Here is a 27376-nt window from a genome sequence, read left to right as displayed (position 1 = left end):
TACACAAATTTATTACTAGGATACATTGTGTCGTCGCAAATTTATCATTTTTGTTTTCTATACTGCTGCGCTTAAAAATTATTTTTATGACAGTTCTGAAGAATTACATTGGTAATTTTACAAATTGTGACTCAAACTGCTGGATTTTTTTGAAAGTTTGAATTGTCCAGATAAACTTAATTTACATTTCCATTGACAGTGAAGTATTTAGATGGATGTAAAATACTTTCAAGTCACATGTGCATTTCGAAAATATGCATCCATGTATAAGTACAATGGATAATTTAAAGCAATTATATTGATGGAAAATCTATACTCCCTGTAAAATTATAGAATTATGTTATACCAAAGATTCTACCAATACCTTTTAGCCTTGGGTCACCACCAAATGCTCCACAACCCCAGTTGCCAGTGGCAACTGAGGAGAGGTTTTCAGGGGGTAAACCATCCCCATAGAAACCACAGTAGGCCTACAATTATATATAAAACTGATATTAAAAACATAATTGAATGAAGAGACTAAAGTTAACATTGGCTGTACTAAACTACCAGTACATGTACATGTGGATCATTTGGATAATTATGAATACCAAATGTGCATTTTCTATAAAATTATATTTTTTAATTCATACAGAGTCACAAACATGACATATTTATGCCATGCAAAATGAAAGCCTGCATATTTTTGTTTGACAGACAATCTCAGAGAACACAATGTGTCACAACTCAACAAGGGCCTGTGAAAGAGTCTTACAATGCATTCTGTTTAATAATTCCTCATGGTAAACAATATACCCGGTATTCTTTTTTTTTTTTTTAAAAGATAAATTTATTTCAACAAAGTCGCAAATAAAACCAATCTACATAACTGTGAATGTGTTAAATTACAATGCAACTTGTCTAAAAAAACCCAAAAAAATCAGTCATTTAACTAAAATGATCCTCATATAACTGTAATCAGGACGCATTCTTCTCCTTCAAGTCTTACAAGGCTTGAAAACTTTGTGATAAAATCCTCAGCTTTGTCCATAAGTGAAATGTAATGTGTTCATCCATGAGGAAAGATAACATTTTAATTGCATAACATAAGATTGAAGGGAAACTTTAATCCCATCAAGAGTAACCGAATTTCAAATATTCCAAACTGTATTTTACAAAGGAAGTAATACAGTAAATAATGTCAGATGTTGCGTTATTATCATTTTCAATTCCTGCAATTGCTAATCTTGTGATATTGATATTGTTATCAAAGTTGTGTTTTCTGACAATGAAAGAAATATATTTCTGCCAGATTTTTTTTACATATTTACACTCAAATAGATGGGTTCCAGTGTTTCTTCTTGCCCACAAATATGGCATTTCCCATCACTTTAAATGAAAGTTTTGGCAAAGCTTCCTGTGACCAGGCCTCGATGGAAAATCTTCCAATTTAAATCATTTACTGAATTGCTAAGAAGTCCTGTTGAATTAAGACGACTGAATAAAGTAGCTTTGTAACTATCTGTGAGACTTAGATTCTCAGCCCATTTTTGACCAATTTGACTTTTAACTGAATGCCATTTCTTATCAACTAATTTCCAATAAAGTGACTTGGTTTTGACATCAATCTTTGTCAGACCATAATTTTGTAAGTCTAAAATATCATAGTTTTCTTCATTTTGGATGAGTTTCGAGCAAGAGAAAGTGAATGTGGATGCTGGTAGTTAAGAGGGTGAAAGAAAGTCATATATAAAGGATAAAAACATTCGGCTACTTTACATGTAACTGGCTGTGAGGCATGGACAGTGGGTGGAGAAAGAGGGATGTGGCATTCCAGCACAGGATGCAGGTTATGCTGGTCGCAAAGGCTGTTGGCAGCATAAAACAACTTGATGAAAAGAACCTAGTGTGGGAGTTTATGGTAGAGATGGCAGAAAAAAGAAAGCTTGCCGCAGCAACAATTTGCAGCTATCTCTACTCCCTAGCTTTTATCTATGAGTTTATGAATAGTGAGCATAAAGGGTTTCTAAAAATACAACTGAGATGGCGGCACAGTGCCGGACATGGGCACAGAGCTTGAATAAGCATGTGCAGGAGTGAAAAGCTGAGTAAGCTGTCAAACAGCAAAAAAAAAATTGCTGATTCAGCGTCCATAACTGCCGACATGAGTTTTGCAACATCTCGCCTCAAACTTGCTACTTTCTTGTTGTCATTGACGACAGCAACGGCATTTCTGTCATGCACATTACTCAACTGACATTAAAGGTTGTATACTTCACCAACTTTGAGCTGACGATGACCATAGTGCGGCATGCCAACAACTGGAATTCACTTTATGATGACATTAACCATCTTAAAACTTCTAATCTTGCCACTAGAATTACGTTTATGCCAGCGTATCACTACGAACGCAGAATTTATAGCCTGGCATCGGGAGTTTGATTGACAGTTAACCAAACACATTTTTCATCTAAACGCAACACGTTAACAAAAGAGCCAATGTTACATCAGCATATTCATTCACACGCAACAATAACAAATGAGCCAGTTTCTGCAAAGACTTTGACAGTCACAACAAAGTCACATAGTAGGGGACCAACAAGTGCCCATTGGCATGATTGACAGCAGCTCTGGCTTGCTATACACTCTGACATTTACACCGCACACAAATGAGGATGGCTCAGCGAATGTCCGTGAAGAAGATCCAAGCTTCGTTGACACTTTCTTCACAAGTTCTTTTTTTTAGAATTTTAACACGTTGCTGGTATTTCTCTTACATTCGCTATATTATATAATAAAAGGGCGAAAAACTATCTTGTCACTATAGCAATACGATTTCACATCTGAGCAACATGTCTTCTCCAAGTATCACCAAGGTAAAGCGTAACTACACCGTTAAACAGAAGCTGCATGTCGTTGAAACGATTCGTGAGAAGGGACTCAGTCTACACCACGCAGCAAAACAGCTGGGCATCAACAGAAAACATTAACGGATGTGGAGTAGCAAGTATGAAGAGCTACTCCAATACAACGGCGGCCGAGACAAGAAACGTCCCAAACTGCACCAGGGTGCCCCACCTCGCTCAGTTGAGTTAGACACTGATGTGTTTGATTTTTTGTGCGATGAAAGGGCTGAAGGAAGAGTGGTCACCAACTACATGCTCCAAGCACACGCCAGAGAACGAGCAGCTCAGCTTGGTATCACCGATTTTAAAGCATCTACGGGAGGTTACAGCACTGGAAGGTGCATACCCTAATTCATCATGAACACGAAGAGGCACTTGCTACTTTTTAAAAACATAATCAATCAAACTGTTTTTTTGAATACAGCACAACCGTAAAAAAATAAAGTTACCAAAAGTCAGAGAACAGGCCATAAAAATAACAAGTTAAGATTTACATGAGGAGAGGGGATTTTTCTGTTTTAAATTTTATTCCACTTGTACAATCATACAAATATTTTCTTAAGGTACAAATGATTCCCAGAAGCTTCCTGAACATTACTGCAAGCGCCCCATCCCCCCTGTTCGTTTTGATTATTTTGAAGGCCGAGCGTCGGGGGCGGTATACTATACTACTATATTGCTGGTGCAAATACAACAATCTGATTGGTGATGTGAATATAACAGTGCCACATTCTGATTGGTGGAGTTGTGAATATAACAGTGCCACATTCTGATTGGTGGAGTTGTGAATATAACAGTGCCACATTCTCAATATACATGTAGCACAATCAGAACATGCACAAAGCACTCTGTTGTTGAAAATCCTTTCTGTCATGCCAAAATATCAACGTACTGTCATGATATAATAGCAATAAACCACCTAAGCTAGGATATACAACTCGGTTTTGACCAGTTTGCTCCACATACACACTCGCAGTTGTTCTTGCATGTGTGTCGTGAACTGGTCGAAGTCTTGAGGAATACCCGTCACTGGGTGTGGTTTATTGCTTAAATACACAAGTAAATACAGATATATGTAAATACATAAATGTACAGATTAATGAAAGAAGCATACCTTGTCAAATTCTCTTTTCAGCATACCAATTTTGAATTGATTTAATGAGTTGCGGAAATGTATTGCATCTATAGCTACCACTTCTGTCTGCAATCTTCCCCACTGATCCCTTCAAATGAAAACAAAATTACCATGAACTTTCACCTTGAAATGCATTGTGAAATATCAGCTCATTTCAAAAATGTTTCACTCAATCCTAAATTTGAAAAGCCCAGCATAATCATCCACTGACTTCCATTGTGTGACGGACCTTACTGACCCCTGTACAGATAGCACCTCCCTTAAATTGTGATGTGAACTCTTGAGATATTTTGAGGGTTTCTCAATGTTATATACTGCTGGTAATGCCTAAAAGCAGACGACCAGGTAATACCATCACAAGAAACGGAGCAGTTCACAGTTTTGAAGTCAATAACCAACACATTTTCATCAGGTAAATGGACTATTTGTTTTATTTTGATACTGGTATTAGTGGTAAGGGGATACACCTTTTTCAAGACAGAATTGCACACCCCTGACATTGGTGGAAGGGCTTGGCATGCTGGGAATACTACATACCACCTGTCTGCTAGGAAAAGTAAAATGTATTTATACTGCAATTACTGTACTAGGGAACTGAGACTTGGAACTAGATTTGGTTAGTTATGGCGTCAAACAAGATGTAAACTGTCAAAAAAACACAGCTTCATACCTAGGTGTTTTGTCCTGGAAGTCACCAGCCCATCTGAATGAATCACTGTACCCTGTGTAGTTACTGAACCTTTCACATCCTGCAATGAATGAAAAAAATCAGACAGTGTCACGGACAGGGATCAGGAAAGATGCAAAGGTGACTCGGACCTAGCCCTTTCAGGTCAAGTCACTAAAAACCAGAATAGAATCGCAGTAAGTGTACCAAGGAGATCTCCATAACGTTCATTACTGAGATCACTTGTAGGTCATGACCATAAAAAAGGAAGTGAAAGATAATTTTGAAAGATCCTTCGTAATGAAGTGCTTTTCCGTCATTTCAGTGTTCTAAATGCTTTGAAAAGTTGTTTTAAAAAAAGCACATTCAACTTGAATTTGATGAGTATGTAGATGGACATAATTACTGAAGTAGTAACAGATAGATACCAGTAAACTTGAACAGGTAGGAAATGTACTACTTCCCTTGAAAAAATTGAGGTAAATTCCACGTCTTTAGTTGAAAATAAACTTTCGATTTACACAAGTGACCAGTTTTTCAATCATATTTCTATGTTTTACTTGAAATTTACCTTTCATAACAAGACACTCATTGTTATCCAGAACTTCTGTGAATAATCTTGATATGATCATTTCTGGGCAAATCATAAAGCGTATCTCTTCTTGTACACAACCCCAGCCGAGTACACCTCCACCGATGTACTTATTGGCAAAATCAACCTGTGGGGAAACAAAATGCAAATATATTACATTTCACTGTAACTGGAGTTTAGCCAATTCTCATATTGAAGGATTTAAAATTCGTGGTTGAATTTCCTCAAGACTTGGTGCACTGGGCACTTTTTTACTGCAACAAAGTTACGTGAAACAGATTAAGTACAGAAAGTTTAATATGATTCTAAATCAGATCTGTACTTTCAAACTACATAACACTTTGTTTTTCTGTTATTTTTTTCATGCGTATACTTTGATACCTACAATATTTCATTCTTTTAGAAATGCTTTGTCAGTTGAAAAAGGTAAAGTTTTGATTGAAACAAAATTCTCAGTACCACACATTTACAAACTACAAATCACAAGCATCTTCATAAACAACTTGTAATTCTGCTTCTGGCTGTCATCACCGGAAACTCCTGATTGTAGAAAAGTTACAGCGCCCTCACATGATGATTCACATCAATACTTTTGAAATCTTGCCGCCTTACAAACAAGAATATCAGAATGTTGCCAAACCGTGTAAGCCACATAAAATACGGAATAAGATTGCTTAAAGTATGCAAGCTTACATGCAATACCTTTACCCTGTATGAATATCATAATATTATGACAACTACAATCATTTGTTTTTCGCAATAAATTTACATAATGTTAACCAATGAGGATTTAATTCCCAGGCCTATCGTTATTTCACTTTAATTCACTGCAGCACAAGATGGAAAAAATGAAACCTGATATAGCTCCTGAGCTTCTGAAAAAAATGTTCAATTTTGGTAATGGAATTTTAAATGGATGATTGCCCTTCACCAAAGAGGGATCAAAAAGATGAGCAAAAAGTGAATTCAAGGTAAAAATAGAATTCAGAGGCCCTTACTTTGTATTCCGAAATGATTTGCTTATTTTCCAAACTAACAATTGTTATGTAGGTCATTTACCCCACACTCATCATGACCTGAGTTCAATTAGTCTAGAACATTCTCAAGGTCACTGCCCTTAATGACCTCACAACCTTGAATTCAATTAGTCATGTTTGGAATGTTCTGGAAAGTTGATTAGTTGTGTAAGAGAGATAATTTTAGAACAGTAATTAGCATGTCAATAAAAGTTCTAGATTGTTCTTATATGCCTTTATAAAAGGGACGTGCACTGCTTCCAGTCAGACTTTTGGGATCGTGTCTCTTGTGTGTTACTAAACTCCAGCAGTAGTCATTCTCAAGACTTTTCAAGACCTTCTCTGCCAACGCTGGATTTATACTGTGGACTTTGTGCAACTTCAAGCCTGCAAGCCAAAGGACTGTTCATTCATCCAACTGACTGTTACAACTCTGAGACTGGAGCTTTGCCGTCCCAGCTGAGATAAGTAGTCTGTACACTTTTAAAGCTTGTACTCTATCCCTGACTTAGCAATTAGTTTTATTTTCGTAATAAATTTTGTTTAAACGTTAACTGCTGAGTTCACCCTTTTGTTCGTTTTCTCTGCACGTAACAAAATTGGGGGCTTGTCCGGGATCCGAATATTTTGAGCCGTTTGACAACATTTTGTCTGCCTTTTCAAAACTACTGTATACTGTGAACTCAGCAAAATTCAATCATGGCGGAATTCAAGCCAGACGAATTTATGGATGACCTTGATCAGGACGCATTTGATTCCCTCAAAAAAGACAACCTCATTGCACTGGCCAATTTCCTTAAAGTAGAAGTCAAAAGATCTATGCGCAAGAGGGAAATACAGTACCGTATTGCCAAACATCTAGTTGATTTAGGCCAATTTGAGGAATCCACCTTGAAAGATTATGAGCCCGAGTCTACCTTTGAACTAAGAAAATTAGAATTAGAAATGCAGACAAATTGGAGATCAAGAAACTAGAATTACAAATGGAAAAAGAGAGACAGGCATTAGAAAAAGAAAAAATACAAATGCAATTACAATGGAAGAAAGACAGAGAGAGAAAGATAGGCAGGAAAGATTAGAAATGGAAGAAAGACAGAAAGAGAGGGAATTGGAAATGAAAGAAAAAGAATTACAAATGGAAGAAAGACAAAGGGAGAAAGAAAGAGAGGAAAAAGAAAAGGAAAGAGAATTAGCAGAACACCGACTGCAGTTAGAAATGAAACGTTTAGAGCTTGGACAGTCAGAAAATTCTTCCCTTCAGACAGTTTTGACATCACTAAGCATTTCAGGTTAGTTCCCCCTTTCCAAGAAAAGGATGTTGATAAATATTTCCTTCATTTTGAGAAAATTGCTCAGAGTCTGGATTGGCCTAAGGAGTCCTGGTCTATGCTTTTGCAGAGTGCTTTGGTGGGTAAAGCCAGAGAAATTTACATTCAGTTGTCAGTAGAGCAGGCTTCAGATTATGATTCTGTGAAGGAATTAATTCTCAAGGGCTATGAGTTGGTGCCTGAAGCTTACCGTCAGAAATTTAGGGATTGTGAGAAGGTGAAGGATCAAACTTATGTTGAATTTGCTCGAACAAAAGAACAACTGTTTTGACCGTTGGTGCTCTTCTGAAAAGGTCAGTCAGAATTATGACAAATTACGACAGCTCGTTTTGATTGAGGAATTTAAAAGGTGCATCCGGAGTGACATCAAGACGTTTATCAATGAACAAAAGGCAGATACATTAGAGGTTGCTGCACGTTTGGCCGATGATTATTCATTGACCCACAAATCTTCATTTCTCAGCAAACCATCCCAGTCCTTTTCATACAGAAACAATGCAGGTAAATTTAACTCCTCCTTTTCATCCAAGAATTTTTCAAAGGACAGTAGGAAATCAAATGACAACAGTTCACAGAGTTCAAGTAACACTCCCACATCATCAGATCCCAAGTCTCAATCTCCTTCTGACAAACAGTTTGGTACACTTTCTTGTAATTATTGTAAGAAAGACGGCCATTTAATGTCAGATTGTTTCAAATTGAAAAGAAACGTGAAGGTCAAAGTAGTCAAAGTGGATCTAAGCAACCGGCTTTATTTCTTCATCAACTCAATTAGAGTCTAATAATGTGTGCAACACATTTTCTGAGGTTAAATCCCTCTCATCCCCAATTAATGAGGTCAAGGTCAATTCTTCTCAAGATAGCATTATGGGTATTTTCGAACCATTTATTCATGATGGTTTTATATCACTTTCTAGTGATTTTTCTTCCGCTACCCCTGTCAAAATTTTAAGAGATACCGGGGCTTCCCAGTCTCTTTTGTTGGCAGATACCCTGCCGTTTTCTGAAAAGTCATTTTCAGGTTCTAAAGTTCTTATTAAGGGGTAGATTGTAATGACTACATTCCTGTTCCTCTCCATAATGTCTATTTGTCTTCGGACTTTGTTTCTGGACCTGTGGCTTTAGGTATTAGGCCTTTTTTGCCTTTTGAAGGGATTCACCTTCTTCTTGGAAACGACCTTGCTGGGGACAAGGTCATTACTAATCCACTTGTGACTGATAATCCTAGTTTAGATCAGGATCCAGAGCCAATTGAACAAGAGATACCCGATTTATTTCCTTCATGTGCCATTACTCGAGCCATGTCAAAGAAAACTTCCGAGAATCAAAATACTCTCAAAAATAATGTCACAGATGTGACTTAAATGACACCTTTCTCAGTCAGGTGTTTGACACGGATCATTCCGTTATCCCTCGTGGATTTGCAACTTCCAGTAAAACTGCTGACCAAAGTCAGACATTTTCTAGATCAAATCTCATTGCAGAACAACACAAGACCCAGATATTTTGTCTTTGTTTGACAGGGTAGATGATGAAGGTAAAACTTCAGATAGCTCTGTTTCCTATTATACAAAGTCTGGTATTCTCATGCGTAAATGGAGACCTCCAGATGTTTTGGTTGATGACGATTGGGCTATAAAACATCAAATTGTGGTTCCAAAGCCCTACCGTGCTGAAATATTGCGCCTGGCCCATGAAACCCCCTGGGCTGGTCACTTAGGAGTCAGGAAAACTTATCATAAAATTCTCAGTCACTTTTATTGGCCTAATCTCAGGCAGGATGTAGCACATTTCTGTAAAACTTGTCACACATGTCAAATGGTAGGAAAGCCAAATCAGACCATTCCAAAGGCCCCTTTACAACAATTCCTGCATTTCAAGAACCATTTAGTAGGATACTAATAGACTGTGTTGGGCCCCTACCAAAAACAAGATTAGGAAATGAGTACATGTTGACAATTATGTGTACATCAACTCGGTTCCCCGAAGCCATACCACTGAGAAATATAAAGACAAAGACTATAGTGAGAGCTTTAGTCAGATTTTTCACTTTATTTGGCCTCCCTAAATGTGTCCAGTCCGATCAAGGCTCCAACTTTATGTCTGGTATTTTTCAACAAGTAATGGATCAGCTAGGCATTAAACAGTATAGGTCATCCGCCTATCATCCAGAAAGTCAGGGTGCTCTTGAGCGATTTCATCAAACTTTGAAAACATGATTAGGACCTACTGTTTTGACACAGAGAAGCAGTGGGATGAAGGAATTCATTTTTTGCTCTTTGCTGTTAGAGAGTCAATTCAGGAGTCTCTTGGTTTTAGGCCCATTTGAGCTTGTATTTGGACATACAGTCCGTGGCCCACTTAAGCTCGTTAAAGAGAAATTCCTATCAGACGATGATGATTGTCTGAATATTTTGCAATATGTGTCAGATTTTCGTACGAAACTCTCTAAAGCATGTGAATTAGCCAGAGAAAATCTTGAGTCATCTCAGCAGTCAATGAAAACCAAATATGATAAAAGCACCTCAAAACGGAAGTTTGAACCAGGTCAAAAAGTTCTTGTTCTACTTCCGGTTCCTGGCAAACCACTCCATGCTCGTTACTTTGGGCCATATCTAATTGATAAGAAATTGAGTGATTTAAATTACATCATAATAACACCTGACAGGCGAAAACAAAAACAGCTATGTCACATAAATATGCTTAAGCCATATTTGGATAGGGATAATCCTACTATAACTCAGCCTGTCAGTGCAGTCAGTTCAAACCATTATGAAGATAGTGATACTGAAACTGACTTGAGTGAAAATACTCTAAACTCAAAGCTGGGCTCGGTCAAGCTTCAGAACTCAGAAATCCTGGAGAAGCTGGAGTCTACAAAGTTGGCACACCTCCAGCCAGAACAACAACAACAGGTGAAAGAACTGCTCCATGAATATAAACACCTGTTTCAAGATGTTCCAACGAGGACAAACGTCATCTATCACGACGTTGATGTTGGGGACAGTAAGCCTGTAAAACAGCATCCATACAGACTGAATCCAACAAAAGCGAAATATCTCCAGGAAGAAGTCAAATACCTGCTGGACAATGACTTTATTGAACCCAGTAAAAGTAACTGGAGTTCGCCGTGCATACTTGTTCCCAAATCAGATCACAGTTATCGTATGTGCACGGACTTTAGGAAGGTCAACACTTTAACAAAGACAGACACTTTCCCAATCCCGAGGATTGATGACTGCATCGACCGAGTGGGAAAAGCCAAGTATGTGACGAAATTTGACCTACTGAAGGGATTTTGGCAAGTCCCTCTGACGGATCGTGCTCGTGAAATATCCGCCTTTGTTACACCAGACGGATTGTTCCAGTACAAGGTGATGCCATTCGGAATGAAGAACTCTCCGGCAACGTTCCAACGGATGATCAACGACGTCATATCGGGCTAGACGGGTGTGCAGCTTACGTTGACGACGTAGTCCTGTATAGTGACACCTGGGAGGAACACATCAAGCTCATGCGGAAGTTCTTTGAGAGACTGAGCAAAGCAATGTTGACTGTCAACCTTGCCAAATCTGAGTTTGGTTGGGCTAGGGTAACTTACCTCGGACATACTGTAGGACAGGGTGAGGTAAAACCTGTTGATGCCAAAATCAGTGCCATTTCAGTTTTCCCATACCAAACTGCAAACGACAACTGATGCGCTTTCTCGGTATGGCTGGTTACTACAGAAAATTCTGTCCAAATTTCTCCACAATTACTGAGCCTTTGACTAACTTACTTAAAAAGAAAGTAAAGTTTGTTTGGTCAGAGCAATGCCAACAGGCATTTGATACACTTAAAGCCATACTGCAAAGTGCCCCAGTGTTGTCTGCACCAGATTTCACTTTGCCATTCAAATTAGCTGTAGATGCTAGTGATACGGCTGCTGGTGCTGTTTTATTGCAAGAGGATAGTCATGGTATAGATCATCCTGTTTGCTATTTTTCACGCAAATTTAACAAATCTCAGAGAAACTACTCTACAATTGAAAAAGAGTGTTTATCTTTGATATTAGCTTTACAGCATTTTGAAGTTTATGTTACTTCTTCAAATCAGCCAATAGTGGTTCATATTGATCACAACCCTCTTGTTTTTCTGCAGAAATTTAAAGGCAAAATCAGAGATTGCTAAGATGGAGTTTAATGTTACAGGAGTTTAATCTTGATATTAGACATATCAAAGGCAGAGACAATTTAATTGCAGACTGTCTCTCTCGTATTTAGAACTTATTGTTGTTCACACTTTTAAGATTACATTTGTAAAAGAAAGATTTTTCATTGAAAAATTTCTTTTTTGAAGAGGGGGTGTGTTATGTAGGTCATTTACCCCACACTCATCATGACCTGAGTTCAATTAGTCTAGAACATTCTCAAGGTCACTGCCCTTAATGACCTCACAACCTTGAATTCAATTAGTCATGTTTGGAATGTTCTGGAAAGTTGATTAGTTGTGGTAAGAGAGATAATTTTAGAACAGTAATTAGCATGTCAATAAAAGTTCTAGATTGTTCTTATATGCCTTTATAAAAGGGACGTGCACTGCTTCCAGTCAGACTTTTGGGATCGTGTCTCTTGTGTGTTACTAAACTCCAGCAGTAGTCATTCTCAAGACTTTTCAAGACCTTCTCTGCCAACGCTGGATTTATACTGTGGACTTTGTGCAACTTCAAGCCTGCAAGCCAAAGGACTGTTCATTCATCCAACTGACTGTTACAACTCTGAGACTGGAGCTTTGCCGTCCCAGCTGAGATAAGTAGTCTGTACACTTTTAAAGCTTGTACTCTATCCCTGACTTAGCAATTAGTTTTATTTTCGTAATAAATTTTGTTTAAACGTTAACTGCTGAGTTCACCCTTTTGTTCGTTTTCTCTGCACGTAACACAAGATTCTAGACTGCACCACAGAGTGTCCATACAAACTATACTATGAATCTATTATCTAACCTGCAGCATTCCTTGTCCATCATCTTCTATTGTTCCCGTTGATGAGACATGGAGTTTGGTGAAGCTGTGTGATGATTTATCCCACCTTGGAAAATTTTGAATTACCCTCCGTGTAAATGTAACAGTACCCGTAGGAGCTGAAGAAAACATAAAAGAACAGATTTCCAACTGTCATGTCAACTTGCAAGCTTATAGTAGTTGTCACTTAAAATGTGAAAGTTTGAGACCTTTTGCTCAAAGTTTCCTCAACAAAACTTTGAACCATTCTCTCCTTCAAAAACGACAATAAAAATCAGGTCACCATGCCTACAAATTAAACTAACTGATATTTGAAATACAGAATGGCCGCTGTGCATTATGCTAACTCTATGAGGAGAATAAACGTTTTAAAACTTTTTGCAAAACCACCTGAGTGAAAACTTTATTTGTTCCATGCAATGCAAAATGAGCAATACAGCTAGCAGAACAGCAAATTATTGTCAAAATTTGAGAGTCTGAAAAAAGGTCTCCAACGTAGATTCTACCTAAGCTGATGCCGGACGAAAACTTCTATTGCTGGCAGAATTTCAGTCTAACATATGTCTTTCATTGGTGTGTATATTGCTGTGCAAGTATTGGCATTACACGGAATACAACAGTATTTACCAAGGTATCCAACAATGAAAGGAATTACCATACTCTAACTGCAGATAATTTGATGACAAGTGAGCGAAAAGCGACAAATTAAAAAATCTGCATTTTTTGAAGAATATATTACAGCACCATCTGGGAAGGGATATAGATTCTACTTACTGTTGGTGGTAACTCTCTTGAAATAATTGAGGATACATTTTAGTTTTTCAACTTTCCTCGGCTCAACAACATTCTTGCCACCTCTAAATAACCTATCAATAAAAGCAGAATTGTAGAAGATACAAATCATCATAAAATATGCATTATTTTTATTTGGTAACAGGACAATTATTTCTGTTATGTTCCCTTTAAATCATCTGGTGTAATTTTAAAAAATACTTATTTAGTAAACGATGCCACAAAGCAATGAGTAATTTCATTTACTAATTGCCATGATGCATGAAACAACACTGTTAGCCGCCAAAAAAATGGCAGAATGTGTCTGTTTTGTTCCTGTGTTTATTGCAGCCTATAGAATTGGCACCCTTGACATGCAATTTTTATAGTTTTCATCAGAACACTGGGAAATTGTTGTTGTACTTTTGGAAAGTCTGATAAAAATTTCAGAGAAATGTTCAATTTTACATATCAGTTGCAAGAACTATGACATTATCGAAAATCAGCCCAGAATCATGTATGCAACATCATTAGAAATGTGATTTCCGTGACTCACTGGGGAATATTACAATTCAATATACATGTATGTACAAATATACTGATGAGGTTGATACTTTCTCTAGCTTTCTAAAAAGCTCTTCATTATATTCAGAAATGTGATCATCAGTGGTCTTACTGGGCAAAGTTGATATCCGGGTATGTGGAATATTCCGACTGCTTCTGTTTGGCGTTTCTCCGTGGAAATGTGCAAAAGAAGGCATTAGCCAGTAAACACGCTACTTGTTGCTGGGACAGCGTAATACTCATGCTTTGTTGTCTTTTCAGTAACGGCGGTGCCTGGAAAATGACCAAAACCAAAAACACAAGAGTTATCAGATGTAGTCTCACTACCAGTGAACCACCATGGCTACTAGAAATGAGAGTGTACAAAAATGCAGTATAGAATCAGCAACTGTTGTAAATACACGCTTGCAGAATACATTTTTTCACAGACTTTGAATTCTGTAAGCTATCATATTTATTGTTTACATCCCTTTTTGAGAGGAGGGACAAAAACAGGATGTGCAGCATTTCCTTTCCATGGAATTAACATTTTGAAGTCGTCCACAGCTACATTTAAAATTTATACATAAAGTAAAGGCATGCTGATACAAATATCTTTCTTACTTGTCTTCTTCTTAAGTTCAAAGATAAAAGAAAAAGAGCTTTGATTCATGTACCCCTTAAATTCATATACTCTTGCAACTCAGATTCTGTGCAATAAATTTCTTTCACTTTTAATTACATTTATCAATAAACCAAACAATGCCGTATTTGATCTTGCCATCACAGGATGCCAACTAGTAACAATCTCAGTTTTGTTTGCACTATGACAAGCAAGTATGCCAAGGTCTCTGATCACGATGAGATATCACCTAAACTTCACATAAACACATGGCTGGTCTAATGACCCTGGACATATATATGAAGTTGCTGTACATGTTTCATTTAAGGTAGAGTGCACCTTGGGGACAGATACTTGAACTCTCAAACTTTTGCAATATTCTATTGGCCTACCACTTGTGGGAACTCAGTTTGAATCTTATGGAGTGAATAAAGTCTTCAACAGCTTGATTTTGTGAAAATCAGGAATTGTGTTTTCCTTATTGAGATTACGGTGTAGGGATGGTGGCCATGTTGAATTTCGTGAATTTCATGAATTTCAAATATTGGTAAATATTGGGTAATTTGTTTCTCTAGTACCAAAATTTGCACCATGACCCCAAATTGTTCTTCTTGATTTTGAAAGAGCATGGTTGAAGTTTGCTTGAGGAAAATTTGAGCATAAGTTTCAATTCTTTCATTTTCACGATGCAGACTACCTGAAGTCAAAATTTCTGGTTCAGAATATCTGTGCATGTCCTGATGGTAGTTTAGCTACAGTGAATGTCTTACCCGAGTGCATATATTTGGCAATTGTAAAGCCAGTCTAATCATGGCTGGTAAGGTGGTTTTGAAGAAATGCATAGTCTCTGCCGCATCTAGAACTTCAGTGAAGAAGCAATGCAGTCCTCGAAAATCCCATTTGTTTGAGTATCTGCTGTTGTACCTTAATATGGCCTCCTGTAGTTGAATGAAAAAATATGTTTAGCAACAAGGAATCATCTCATGTTCCCACAAATTTGATGCACACATTTTCACAAAGCAAATTTCTCCATTTCATCCTGATTTCTTCGAAGTCCAGTGCTTTACAAATGCATATATTTCATTCATGTTACCCACATCGATTTCATTGGCCTCTGCACAAGCATGGCTTATATCCCAAGACTACATGAGTAGTACATCAGCTCTGTGGCTGCAACTGAAAATTCAATTTGAATTTAGCCAATCATCAAAGCTTTCCAACGACATAGTTTTTGAACTGTGTGATAAAGTGTTGCAAGGTTGCTTAAAAGACAACTGCTGATGTACCAGTGTTTACCCTGGATCCCTAGTCATGTTACTGGCGTTCCCCTCAGTATATCACTGAAATCCAATCAGAGGACAACAAATATGTTACAGAGGTTCCCAAACCACTAGCCAATGTACCTAAACCTTGGCAACAATACTGTGTATGGTACATATGAAGGATTAAAACGGCTCCATCTACAGTCATCTCCCTATTGACTGGTATAAATGATTCTGATTAGGAAGTTAGAGAACTCACCTCTAAATCTAAAGTACTCCTAATATCTCCTAATAATGTTTCCTGTATAAGCTCCCAGCGCCCTCGCAGTTTCTTCTGTCCACCCTGCATGATAAAATCATAAACATCATCACAAAAAGGCAACATTGGTATGTTGAATGCCTAATTAAATGTGTATCAAAATTATATAATTTACGATTAGTCTGAAACATCATTTATGTGCAAACAGTAGACAAATAGTGAAGAGGTGGTAACATGACTGTCTATTGGTATGAATTTTTCCATAAGAGAAATAAAGTGTTTGCAATGTAAGCTTGAACTTGTAATTGAACTAGCATGACAAAATGGAATATAAAATCTTCTCTAAAAATAGGGAAAACCACCGGTGACACAATAGTGTAAAATTACTGCATACATTTTTCAGGTTGAATGGTTGCACTGCCATCATACCAACCTTGCCACCCTGCATCACAGTTCTGGTTTCCTTTAGGAGCATAGAAAGGGGCTGCTGGGACACTGAAACAAGTGTCTGTAATCCTATTTTTTCACATTTTTAGGGCTCCATCAGGTACTGCAGGTTAATTAATTTTGTATGCATTTTTAGGGAGTTTTGTTTCAATCAAAATAACGTGAGTTGCCTGATTTTTAATCATGTTTGAATTCATAGAGAAGCGAAAATGGCCAATGAAATCTCTGAAGCAACGACTGTGGGGTATCCACTATGACAGTGAATTGTAACTCACTCCATCTTCCACAGGGTATAGATTTTCCTTGGAGCAAGGCATCTTAACATGGTCAGCATCCCAGTAATCTTTGTAACTATCCGGCCATGGTCTGGGTGGGTCACCACTTCGTAAGTGAGGCTGCAATTGTAATATGACATGTAAAAACCCTACTTTTTATTGAATATTATGAGTGAACTACCAATGCAGCACATTGTACAGTGTCATGCCACCATGTTACTTACGAAGATGTCCAGATACAACATGCATTTCCTGCGTTATTAGCAGTGCAACATTTTACCAATTTATATGAATTTTTCTGTAATTCTTTTGATAATTTTGGACCAAATGGACATTAAATTTCATTGCCTACATTTTTTTATCAAAATTTTGGCAAAAATCTGGAAAAAACTGATAAACTTATAAAGGCGACAAAAATTGACTTTAGCACTCAAAGGGTTTTAGCAAGGACAATATGAAGTTTCTTTGACAGGCTAAGAGACATAATCAAAGATACATTTGGCAGCAACAAATTAGATGGTGCACGTAGGGTGAGTCTTCTTAATTCTTCTTAAATAGGGATGGTTATACAGGGAAAAGACGCTAAAGGTTAAAGTTGCTGTCTTTGGATCTGATTTTGTCAACAAAATATTATTTTAGAGGTCAGTTATTCACTGAGCATCATCAAACATACCAAGACAGTGGTCAAAAAGAGAGAGCATATGATCGGAAAGCCAAGATATCACTTCTGGATTCTATCAGAAACATGCATATACCGGTATATGCAAGTAATGTAGTGGTTGCACTAACAAATGTCCAACCATGGCACAAATACAGTACAGCAGATTACATATGATATTCACTACATTATACATCATATTTGAGTTCATGATTGTTAAGAACATTGTTCTTGAATTTTGTGGCAACACAAATGTGAAATACAGCAGCACCATCCCTTTAATTTATCATGCACATTGAAGACTATAACCTAAGGATATAGTCAATAATTTCTTACTCTAAAGAGCACCACATGGTCCTTGTCAACTTTCAGATTGGGTAGAGTAGCTGAACAATCAGGCATTCTGTTCAGTTCTGACATTGATGTACCTCTGCTCACACTGCGAGTATTCACGGTGTTTGTCGCCACCAGTGCGGCTAGCTCCTGGGATTCAATGTCTGTTGTATCTGAACTGAAACATAGATGGTACAAAACATCACATTGTGAAAGAAACAGTGTGAAATAACTGTCAAATTATCATAGGCACCAAGGGTATCAACATTTTCCATACAGTACTTGGGCATTCCTTTCGAGTAAGACTGCTCATAATAATGGCATTCACATTAACAAAGGAATGTCATGAAATTTTCAATCAACTCGTTGAAGACTCTACAGCTTTGTACGTTATCCTACAATTTAAGATGTTGAACACCTTGAAAGTAACCACAGCCAAAAAAATCACTAATCCAATACCACTTTAATGACTGTTGGAGCAGCATGGATGTAATTAAATTAGCTATTCTAAAGGTTTGATTGAAAACAGGAAATAGAATTAAGAGATCTCAAGGCATGATGAAATGTTCAAAGATATGAAGATAGCCTTATTTTAAACTAGATTCCAATCAACATTTTATGGTGGCCATGAAACTACGGCAATAACACATTTAATTTCATTTTATTATTTATTTTAGTAAGGTGTTCAATGGGTAAAGGTTTGAATGTGGATAAATAAAATGATGAACTATATCACATTTGTACAGATCAGTAGACTGAAAATGTGATCGCTATTGGACCTTCTTGACCCTTTATGCTACAATAGTACAAAGCTAGTTTTCAAAATTATGAAAGTAGGTTTCATATAAACTAACTCTTATCTGCTAAAATTAATTAATGAAGCTCATTCTAGAATTTGCTCAGCAACACTTCCTGAAGATTGCAAGATTTTGATGACACAGAAATACAACTAAATAAAGGCCTCTAGTCAAATTACTGTCAATGAATTTATCTTGACATAAACTTAATTTACTGGATCCATACAAACTGAACCTCTGAGCAATGTTTCTCTTTGACACAAAAATAGCTTTTGTGTCTACAGCATTGCCCCAAAATAAACATTACACAGAAATTGAAAGATGTTTGTACAGCTCTTCAAAACAAGTTGTCATCATCAGTATATTAATTCTGACTGCCGCCAAGTACCAGTGACAATGTTTACTTTATACAATAACAAAGCAAGCAATTGACATTAATACATTTGTATGATAAATGTGATTCAGAGACAAAGAGACACTTGATTGGATCACAGCTGTAAGATATTTGTGTCTAGCACCAATTCTTATTGCTTATTTTCTGATTACTTATTTAATTGTAGATATACCCTCAGAAGAAAATAAAGATCTGAAAAGTACAGAGTTACACAAATACTAAAATTGTCAATTAATAAGAAATAAGACAGCCAAGATTTCATTATTATAATGAAACGTAATGAGTATGCAGAAAACTGAAAACTAATTTTAAGCTGTTGCTAACAATGTGTACAACCAATCTTCAGACTACAAAATCCGTAATGAGAAATTTTTAGATATGAAGAATAACAGAAGGGTGACAAAAATCACAGTGAATGCATTTTATCTTAATTTGCAACATCATCTTTTCCATCATATCAGTGATATCACAACTTACTCAGTGAAGAGAGGCAGTGAACCATCTAATTCCAGCGTCTCGCTGACATCTGAGTGATGAGCCGGTGACTCATTGCAAGACGTTGCCTTGACTGTCAATGATGAAGTCCCATCAGCTGTTGATGTAGACGCCACTGCATCATTTCCTGCTGCCGCTGCTGACTGAAAATACGGTGAGGTTTCATTCTGATGGCGAGTTGGTGAATTCCGTTGTGGAGAGCTGCTGGTGGGCCTTTTCCTGGGGCTTGTCCTGCAGGGCAATTGATTCTTATTCTCAGACGACAAATGAACAGATACATCACTGTTGTGAATTTACAAATAAAGACGACAGAGAAATGTTATGAGCAACACTTAATCCCCTGCTGTATGATATGCATATCTATATTAAAAGGATGATGTTACATTGGATGTTTTGGCAGATCAATGGTACATCAATCAACCAATCTTGATTACATGTCATTGTCACCTGCAGAGTATGTGGTGGTACAGGACAGAGCACCCAGTAACTCTACACAAATTTACAAATAACATCATATGGACAAAATGTCCCTGTCATAGTAATCAAAATGTTGCTTAAATCTTATCATGCCAGGCCTGTCCTTTCCCAATCTGCCAATGGAAGTCAGTAAAAAAGCAATATTGAGTAATATCTGTATGTATTTACTCCTACTTGTTTAATATAGTACGTTAAATTAAGTCAGGAAAAATTATGTTACCAGTATGATTTCAGGAGCATTTGAATATTCAAGTTTTAATTTGTTTATGTTAAAATGCAACATGTTGGACATGTTAAGCATCACTGGTTTTAACCAACTTGACCTGATTGTGAACTTGGCAGAGCTAAGGTTAAACATGCATTTACAAGTCCATGGATAATATCAGACTATTGGCAATATCAAACATGCTTTCTTCAACTGACTGTTGAATTTTACACAAAATACCTGAAAATGACTACAAACTTGGACATATCACCCATGCAAACATTAAAATATAAAATGCACTTGACTGATTCAATATCACAAAACTATATTTATACAATTGTATGTATATCATAATTGCCAATATAAACAAGAACATTACATCGTCTATGGATTTTCAAGCAAAGTCAGTCATGTAGAGTACTATACCTTTGCTTTTCAGCTGTTTGTGGAAGATCTCTCTTTTGAGTCACAGTATCATTGTCAAGGCCAGTTTCAGTGATGACATTCATGTCTTCCTGTTTGCCACAGACGCTGTCCTTAGGATGTCCTCTGTTACTGCTCTTTGATGCACTGCCTGAGTATACAATCATCAAATATTAATCACCATGATACACGGCAAACAGAGTGTAACGGAAGATTGATCATTTCTCTTCAGCCTCTCGGATAATCAGTTCAAGTTTAAATAATTCATTCATTTTAAATGATTGCACTCCATATTTTTGCTTTCTGTTAAATGGAATGGAAATGTGAATGTTAACTGTTTTTGTTTGGGTTTTTCACAGCTTTTTCAGAAGGGGTACACAACGATACTAAATGTGATGTAACATTTAACATTTAATTAGTACTCAACATACACTATCAGAGAGTGTTGTAAGGTACAGTACTCTTAGTACAAAGTGGGAAAAACTGAATTGCGTCAGTAAATGTAATAAATGTAATAATGAACATACATGAGTAAACAACTTTGCAAAATACCTAATTACCAACTTAGTTGGTAATTAGTAATTAATGTAATTTAATATTAGGAAGAGAAAGATTTGTGAACATCATGTAATCATAGACATGATGCATCACTGTCTACAAATGCCTTACACTGATGCAGGTTACCTCCAAAGGCTCTCAGGAATTTTCACAAAAGCAATTAATCCCAAACAATCATAGACCCTAGTTCAACTTCAATGGTCTATGAAAAAATACGAGAAAATGTTAAAACTTAGCACATGCAGTAGCAGTAAAGCATGTAATAGCCCTGTACCTGTGTGTATGTATGGTATCAAAGTGTAGCTGCATTGCTGTGCAAAGAACAACCCTTATAAGGTAAACAAACAAACAAACAAATAAACCCAAACACTTCAGGAACGACGGAGGTCCCGGTACATCACCAGTAGAGCAGTATGGTGAGCAAGTCCGTTTATTCTCGATATCGCAGGATTCTGCCTATTAAATTATGCAACGCATTCATTTTGGATAACATCTTTCGTTATCGAAATGGGAAAGATGTTGGTTTTTACGACAAAGGATAGGATAGAGAATTGAAAATATTTGGGATTGTACGCCACAGAATCTTCATACACGGTACGGTTAGGTTGCAAGCTTTACCTGAGGTGATTTTTATGAAGTAACAGACAACCATAACTTCATCGACATGAAGCCATATGATGTAAATTATGTTCGGAAGTAATTTACCAGCAGTAAACACTAAAAACGATTCACACATACTTGCCACACTTGTCTTCTGTCCCTCGTTAGCCGTTATTTTCGTCGCTGAATATATTTCCTCGCGCGATGTTTGTTTCTTAAAGCTATCGAATATCGTACTCTGTCTTAATCGCTTTTTCTTAGGCTCGCTGGTTTCGTCACTCATTCTTTATTCTATTACAACTTCTGTTGTAACGTCATCGGAACAGCGTGTTGAAATCACTGAATCAGCATAGCAAAGGTGTACAGTGTAATTCTAAACCGCTCGCCCTATATATTGTGTAGGGCTTTCAAAGTTCTACCGTCTGCTATGCACTGTCTTGGGGTCTCTTGGCGCCGATATAAACGCTGTTATTGCAAAACAATAATGCTTACATCTTCAAGACGTCAGTTAGAAATTTGCGACGACAGTTTAGATCAAGTGCAGAGACTGCATATAACTGTGTGACAAAAGGTTACCTCTCACGTTCACGGTGTACAGTGTTTGGTTATCGCCATGATGAGTCTCGTACTGAAGTTCGTTGATGTGCGAGATTTTACGTTATAGCCTCGTTATCGTTCTTTTTTGGTAGGCTGGGGCGAAATTCTCAACCATGGTGAGTGACCGACAATATTCAATCGTCTCGAATCAACTGCAACATCGATCATCTGTAAATTATTTCCCAAGAAAAACCTAATAAAATAAACGAATAACATTTCAGGTTATGTATTTTGTAAAAGTTGGTCTCCACATTGCGTAAAATGGGTCCCCAACGGAGAAAGTCCTCCGTGCTCAATAATCAAGATGGCGGCCTCCACATGAAAACAACAGACTTCGATCGTAGAACGCGCATATATATGATTATATCACGTTAACACGGATACAATAATTTCTCTCCCTATAAGATTTATACTTTTCTTAACGACGGGCATATTCACCAGGTCTGGTAAAGGGCAGCTGCCCTACAGTAAGTCAGCAAAGACGTATGAATATCAATTTAGATGACATCTTCTTGAGTGGCCGTACCGTGCTGTTGATCATGTTGTTAATGATGCACGGTCTGTGTACATCACTATGGTCTCTGTATGCAACTGAATCATAGTAGCTTCTTCAGAATGCCATGTTATCATTGTGGTAGCATGCGCTTGCTTGCTCCATGATGTCATCTTTTGCCGTCGGTCCACGACATAGTACAGTACAAAACTATAGGCATGTTAGGTACCACCTCACGTTTTACCTGATTATTGCTCACTACTATCATGAATTGAAGGTGCACGTGCAAACAAGTCTCACTTAGATTTAGAATTGTGTTGCATGTCAACATTTTGGTTTTGTTCTTTCAATATCAGTCACTTGAGCTCAAAATGAAAAAAAAGGAAAGAACTACGTCATCACATCATTGTTAATGTTATGACAGACCTAGGATGAGAAACATTTTTGTGCCCATACGATCTCGGCCAGTTTGCAATCGTGCAATTACATATTTCTTGATTTGGGTTATCTACTTGGTGAAAGTGAGCAAGTTTAAGGAGGTACCATAAGAAATAAACTGGCTGTGATGCTGCTTTATGTGTCAGAACACAGCAGGAATTGTCGCAAGTCGATTGTTTTGATGGGTGTGAATTGCTGGAAAGTTTACTTACTGAGATTTTCAGCTGGTCCTAGATTAGCAGTTGTCATGAAAACACCATATCATATCATATACACTGTATATAATATGAATTGTGGTTCATGTATTATGGTCCTTTTAGAACATTTGCTTGATCTGATACCTTATATTCCAAATGTAAGTGAAGGCCTGCTTTTTGTGATTGACTGTGCTAGTCAAGGAAGTTTGAAGTCAGTCATTAATTGTTGCAATTCAATTACACTATCAGCAATTTCAATGAAATTTTAAAGTTTCCCAGTGCTCTATGAAGTGTAAATTGCAGCAACTTTAAAAATTAATTTATTACAGACAAAATATAAAACGTACCGTATGTGAGAAGCATTCCTGTTCACAATTTTGTCACATTTTCCTTGCAGGGTGATTCCACGTGCACACTTCGAACACGGAAGTTCTTGACCAATCGTTTGCTTTGTCGTAAGCAGATGGTAAGTGTTAGTGATAGCAGCATTCTCCCAAATCATTTAAGATACTTTTAAGATGTTTATGTTTTTCACGTGATACTGTTTTGTTGTTCTTAAGGATACTGATGAGGTTTGTTTCTAGGTGGTAGTTTTGGGGCAGCGATTGCTCTGAACCTATGTGTCAAACAATTATTGTGTTGAAGTTTCTTGAAAGGAAGGGCAGTAAAACATGTCAATAGCGGGATGATTGAATTGCTGTCAATAAAATTTCATTTTAACAGTGCAAGTTGTGAATTGTAGGACATTGATTTTCCACATCTCAGGAAAAAAACAGTAGCCTGTACATTGGTGATCAGTCCATTTATTTAGGGAGTAAAAGGTTCCATATTACCATGATCTCTGTAAAATTGATAAGCTGATAAACACAAGGTCATATTCTTTGTGTCAACATTTAATCTCGATCAAAACAATTCACTGCAGTCAATTGGCATCAAAAGCTTGTCAAACATTTACCAAACATAACCTTTTCAGTAACTTCCTGTGTGGGACTAGCATTGAGCAAGCATTTCTGTCTGCAGGTCTACTCAAATTTTCAGTAAAGATGGACAGTTTATCGATTCTCACATCCCTTCTAAAAAGTCTTTATGATTACAAACCTTATTTTTGAAGTTTCCTTCCTGAAATGATGGTGAGAAAGCAGTCATATTACCATCGATGTCATCTGGAATGCAGGTCAAAGTGATTTAGTGCCAAGCAATGCTGAACTCCGGAAGTAATCAATTTACACATTCCTGCGCATGCGTTTTAGAATTCACTACATGCAGTGTTTTTGCTAAGGTCTGGGAATATTGTTAAATTCTTTTGGAATCCCGGTAACATTTCTGCTGTCCCCTAATCTGATTGCATTGATATACCAAGGGGAACCCCGGTAAAATGACTTGAGAACCCTGGTAACATTACCAGGGTACCGGACTTAACAAAACATTGACATGGATATGTATACATGACCACCTAGGTTAATGGATTAAAGAGCAGTGGCTGCCTGTCAGATTGGTTATGGGTTACTGCAGTAAGAGACAGCAAAGCAAAAGAGGAAACTGTACAGAATGTTATGGTAGAGCAATGAAGTGAAATTAATGATTAAATAATTTTACAAAAATGTATGAAATGATCAGTTTATGCTCCCGTTTTGTCCTTTTACCATTTTTGGAGTTTTTTACACTACTTCTCTAAATAACTGATACATTTTTAAAACAATTTGTTCAAAGATGATGTACATATGACATCATTTGCATATCTTTTGTAATGTAAATTAGTTAATATTGTTTCATTCCATGTCTTGGCAAGGAGGTATAGAGTATTCGTTGAAAACGGTTCGGCTGAATATTAATGAGATGTGCTCAACCAAGAGCATGTCGGCTTCAGTAACTTGCCGAACATTTTGATATCTGTTGGTCAACCACCCATGTTCAGCCTCTATAAACTGTTACCCAACTTACTGGCAAATTATGACAAACTTTCCGCTAGTTTTTGCAACCATTAGTCAATGCATGAAAACTTGAATATTGTCGAAGGTTTTGGGCATTCAAAAAATGTTAAAATACTTGTTAGATAGACACAGAAAAATACAATAGAAATCTGTTGATATTCAGGGATTCCAATAATATACATATTGGTGGATCAAGTGAAGATTTTTCAAACATTTCAATACATGTAATCAGCAATGTATCAGCCAATATTTTCAAAACACTCAAATTATATCCCCTTGGCCATTTAAAACTTAGCTCATTTGCAAGCTTGCAGTCCAGTGCATGTAGCAGCAGCTCTGAAATGTAAAAGTTTTGTTTAAAAGTCATCGTGATCATCAGCAGCTGGACTTCAACTTGTGTTTGTTATCCAGTGTCTTTTCAACAAGTTCATGCCCTGTCTTCAGATAGTAAGACAGTATGTGACATTATCCATGTCTTCTATCATGTAGGTTGTAGATGTTCTACACCCAGGACGTGCAACTGTTCCCAAAACAGAAATCAGAGAGAAACTAGGTAGAATGTACAAGACCACCCCAGATGTCATATTCTGCTTTGGATTCAAGACTCAGTTCGGTGGCGGTAAAACGACAGGTTTTGCCCTGATTTATGACACACTAGATTTTGCCAAGAAATATGAACCCAAGCATAGACTTCAAAGGGTAAGTCTCAAAAGCTCAAAATTTAAGCAGCATTTTCTCCAGAGTGCACGATGGGGCATAGCCCCCTTATCTAATCAAAATCTCCCATAAATACCTGCACTGATGTGCCATGATGTCACCCCAACAAAAAGGGGTCAAGCACAGACGATTGATAGTGGCATTCTGCACCATGATTAGTGCGACTGTGCCAATGATGTAACATCACAGAGTTTGCCTCCAGATTACAAAACTGTTTCTGAACTTGTACGAATGAAGTGTCAATGATAAGTGTAAACTTCTGATATGCTAAGCATTTTTATACAGAAAAGAACAATATATGGGAGACTCTATCGTGAATGTTGTTTTTTTTGTGGATCATCTGAAGTCATATATTTTGTCATAAATCATCAACCCAAATGCATTATCTCAATTAGGGTGGGACATTCAGACTTGCTTCCTGTCTTAATCCATAGTTAAATTCTCTTGAAATATTCACCACACACATATCGTAGAGAATGTGGTATTGTATGGGGTAGAGTTTGGTGTAGTGAAACCATCCATCAGGTGCATCATTTGGAACGTAATGCTCAAATTCTTTGCTTGTACTGCAGCATGGCCTCTATGAAAAGAAGAAGGTTTCCAGAAAACAAAGAAAAGAGAGGAAAAACAGACAGAAGAAAGTGCGTGGTACCGCCAAGGCTAAAGTAGGAGCTGGCAAGAAGGTAAGTTTAGTCCCAGATAAGACAAGTGAAGAATTGCTGGACCATGTTTGCCTTTTCAAAATCATCTCTCAAAGCCTTGCAGTGAACTGTTCTTTGCAATATGGATCACATGCTTTGCAAGAATTTTTCCATCTTCAACGCAGTTTGAAGTAGCACACACAGGCTAATTTACAGTTTTGCATCCCTCGTCACATTATTAAAACACTGACTTTATGTCGATAAAGTGTTCAGACACAGGACTATTTAATGGTAATTTATCAAAAATGCCATGGTCAATCAACAACAAAATAGCCTGTTAAATAATTCTGCTTATAATGAAACTATCTACCAATCACATTTCTGCAGAAAATTGACAAAATTCTTATTTTTATTTTCCATCCCTGTAAAAACTGGTGCTGAAATAGAGAGTGACAATATGAAACTACTGAGTCTTTCTGGTGGTAATGCTCCAATTTTGTAATCATTCATTTTCTTGTTTCCTCCACAGTAATTGGAACACAAGAAGATCCAGAGTGGTTCTGTAATTTTGGTGGAGATTTTTCATATACAGATGAAATAAACTTCACTGATGTAATTCAA

General features: G+C 37.1%; 2 protein-coding genes across 3 annotated transcripts in view; one reads left to right on the top strand and one right to left on the bottom strand.

The window, feature by feature from the left end:
* LOC139123247 (poly(ADP-ribose) glycohydrolase-like) overlaps positions 1-22371 on the bottom strand; it is a 23979-nt gene extending 1608 nt beyond the window's left edge. Inside the window, exons 1-14 of one of the 2 annotated variants that reach the window (XM_070689377.1) lie at positions 21880-22371; positions 20587-20734; positions 19461-19709; positions 17796-17970; positions 16802-16921; positions 16080-16163; positions 15329-15496; positions 14070-14230; positions 13397-13488; positions 12605-12741; positions 5259-5406; positions 4691-4769; positions 4000-4108; positions 365-470 (exon numbers count right to left, since the gene is read on the bottom strand). In XM_070689377.1, the coding sequence (XP_070545478.1) occupies positions 365-470; positions 4000-4108; positions 4691-4769; positions 5259-5406; positions 12605-12741; positions 13397-13488; positions 14070-14230; positions 15329-15496; positions 16080-16163; positions 16802-16921; positions 17796-17970; positions 19461-19709; positions 20587-20734; positions 21880-22024 (1921 nt within the window). In that variant the 5' untranslated portion in view covers positions 22025-22371. Of the gene's footprint in view, positions 1-364; positions 471-3999; positions 4109-4690; positions 4770-5258; positions 5407-12604; positions 12742-13396; positions 13489-14069; positions 14231-15328; positions 15497-16079; positions 16164-16801; positions 16922-17795; positions 17971-19460; positions 19761-20586; positions 20735-21879 lie in introns of both variants that reach the window. The other variant, XM_070689376.1, reaches the window with a different exon arrangement.
* On the top strand, positions 22323-27376 carry LOC139123248 (small ribosomal subunit protein eS24-like). The gene is made up of 5 exons (XM_070689378.1): positions 22323-22454; positions 23864-23932; positions 25887-26096; positions 26687-26797; positions 27285-27376. Exons 1-5 carry the CDS (start codon positions 22452-22454, stop codon positions 27285-27287), a joined length of 396 nt encoding a protein of 131 aa, XP_070545479.1. The 5' UTR covers positions 22323-22451; the 3' UTR covers positions 27288-27376.

The sequence above is a fragment of the Ptychodera flava genome, chromosome 22, assembly GCF_041260155.1.
Source record: "Ptychodera flava strain L36383 chromosome 22, AS_Pfla_20210202, whole genome shotgun sequence".
Classification (NCBI taxonomy): domain Eukaryota; kingdom Metazoa; phylum Hemichordata; class Enteropneusta; family Ptychoderidae; genus Ptychodera; species Ptychodera flava.
Note: the sequence above shows the minus strand (reverse complement) of the source record. Positions and strands in the feature narration are given on the sequence as shown.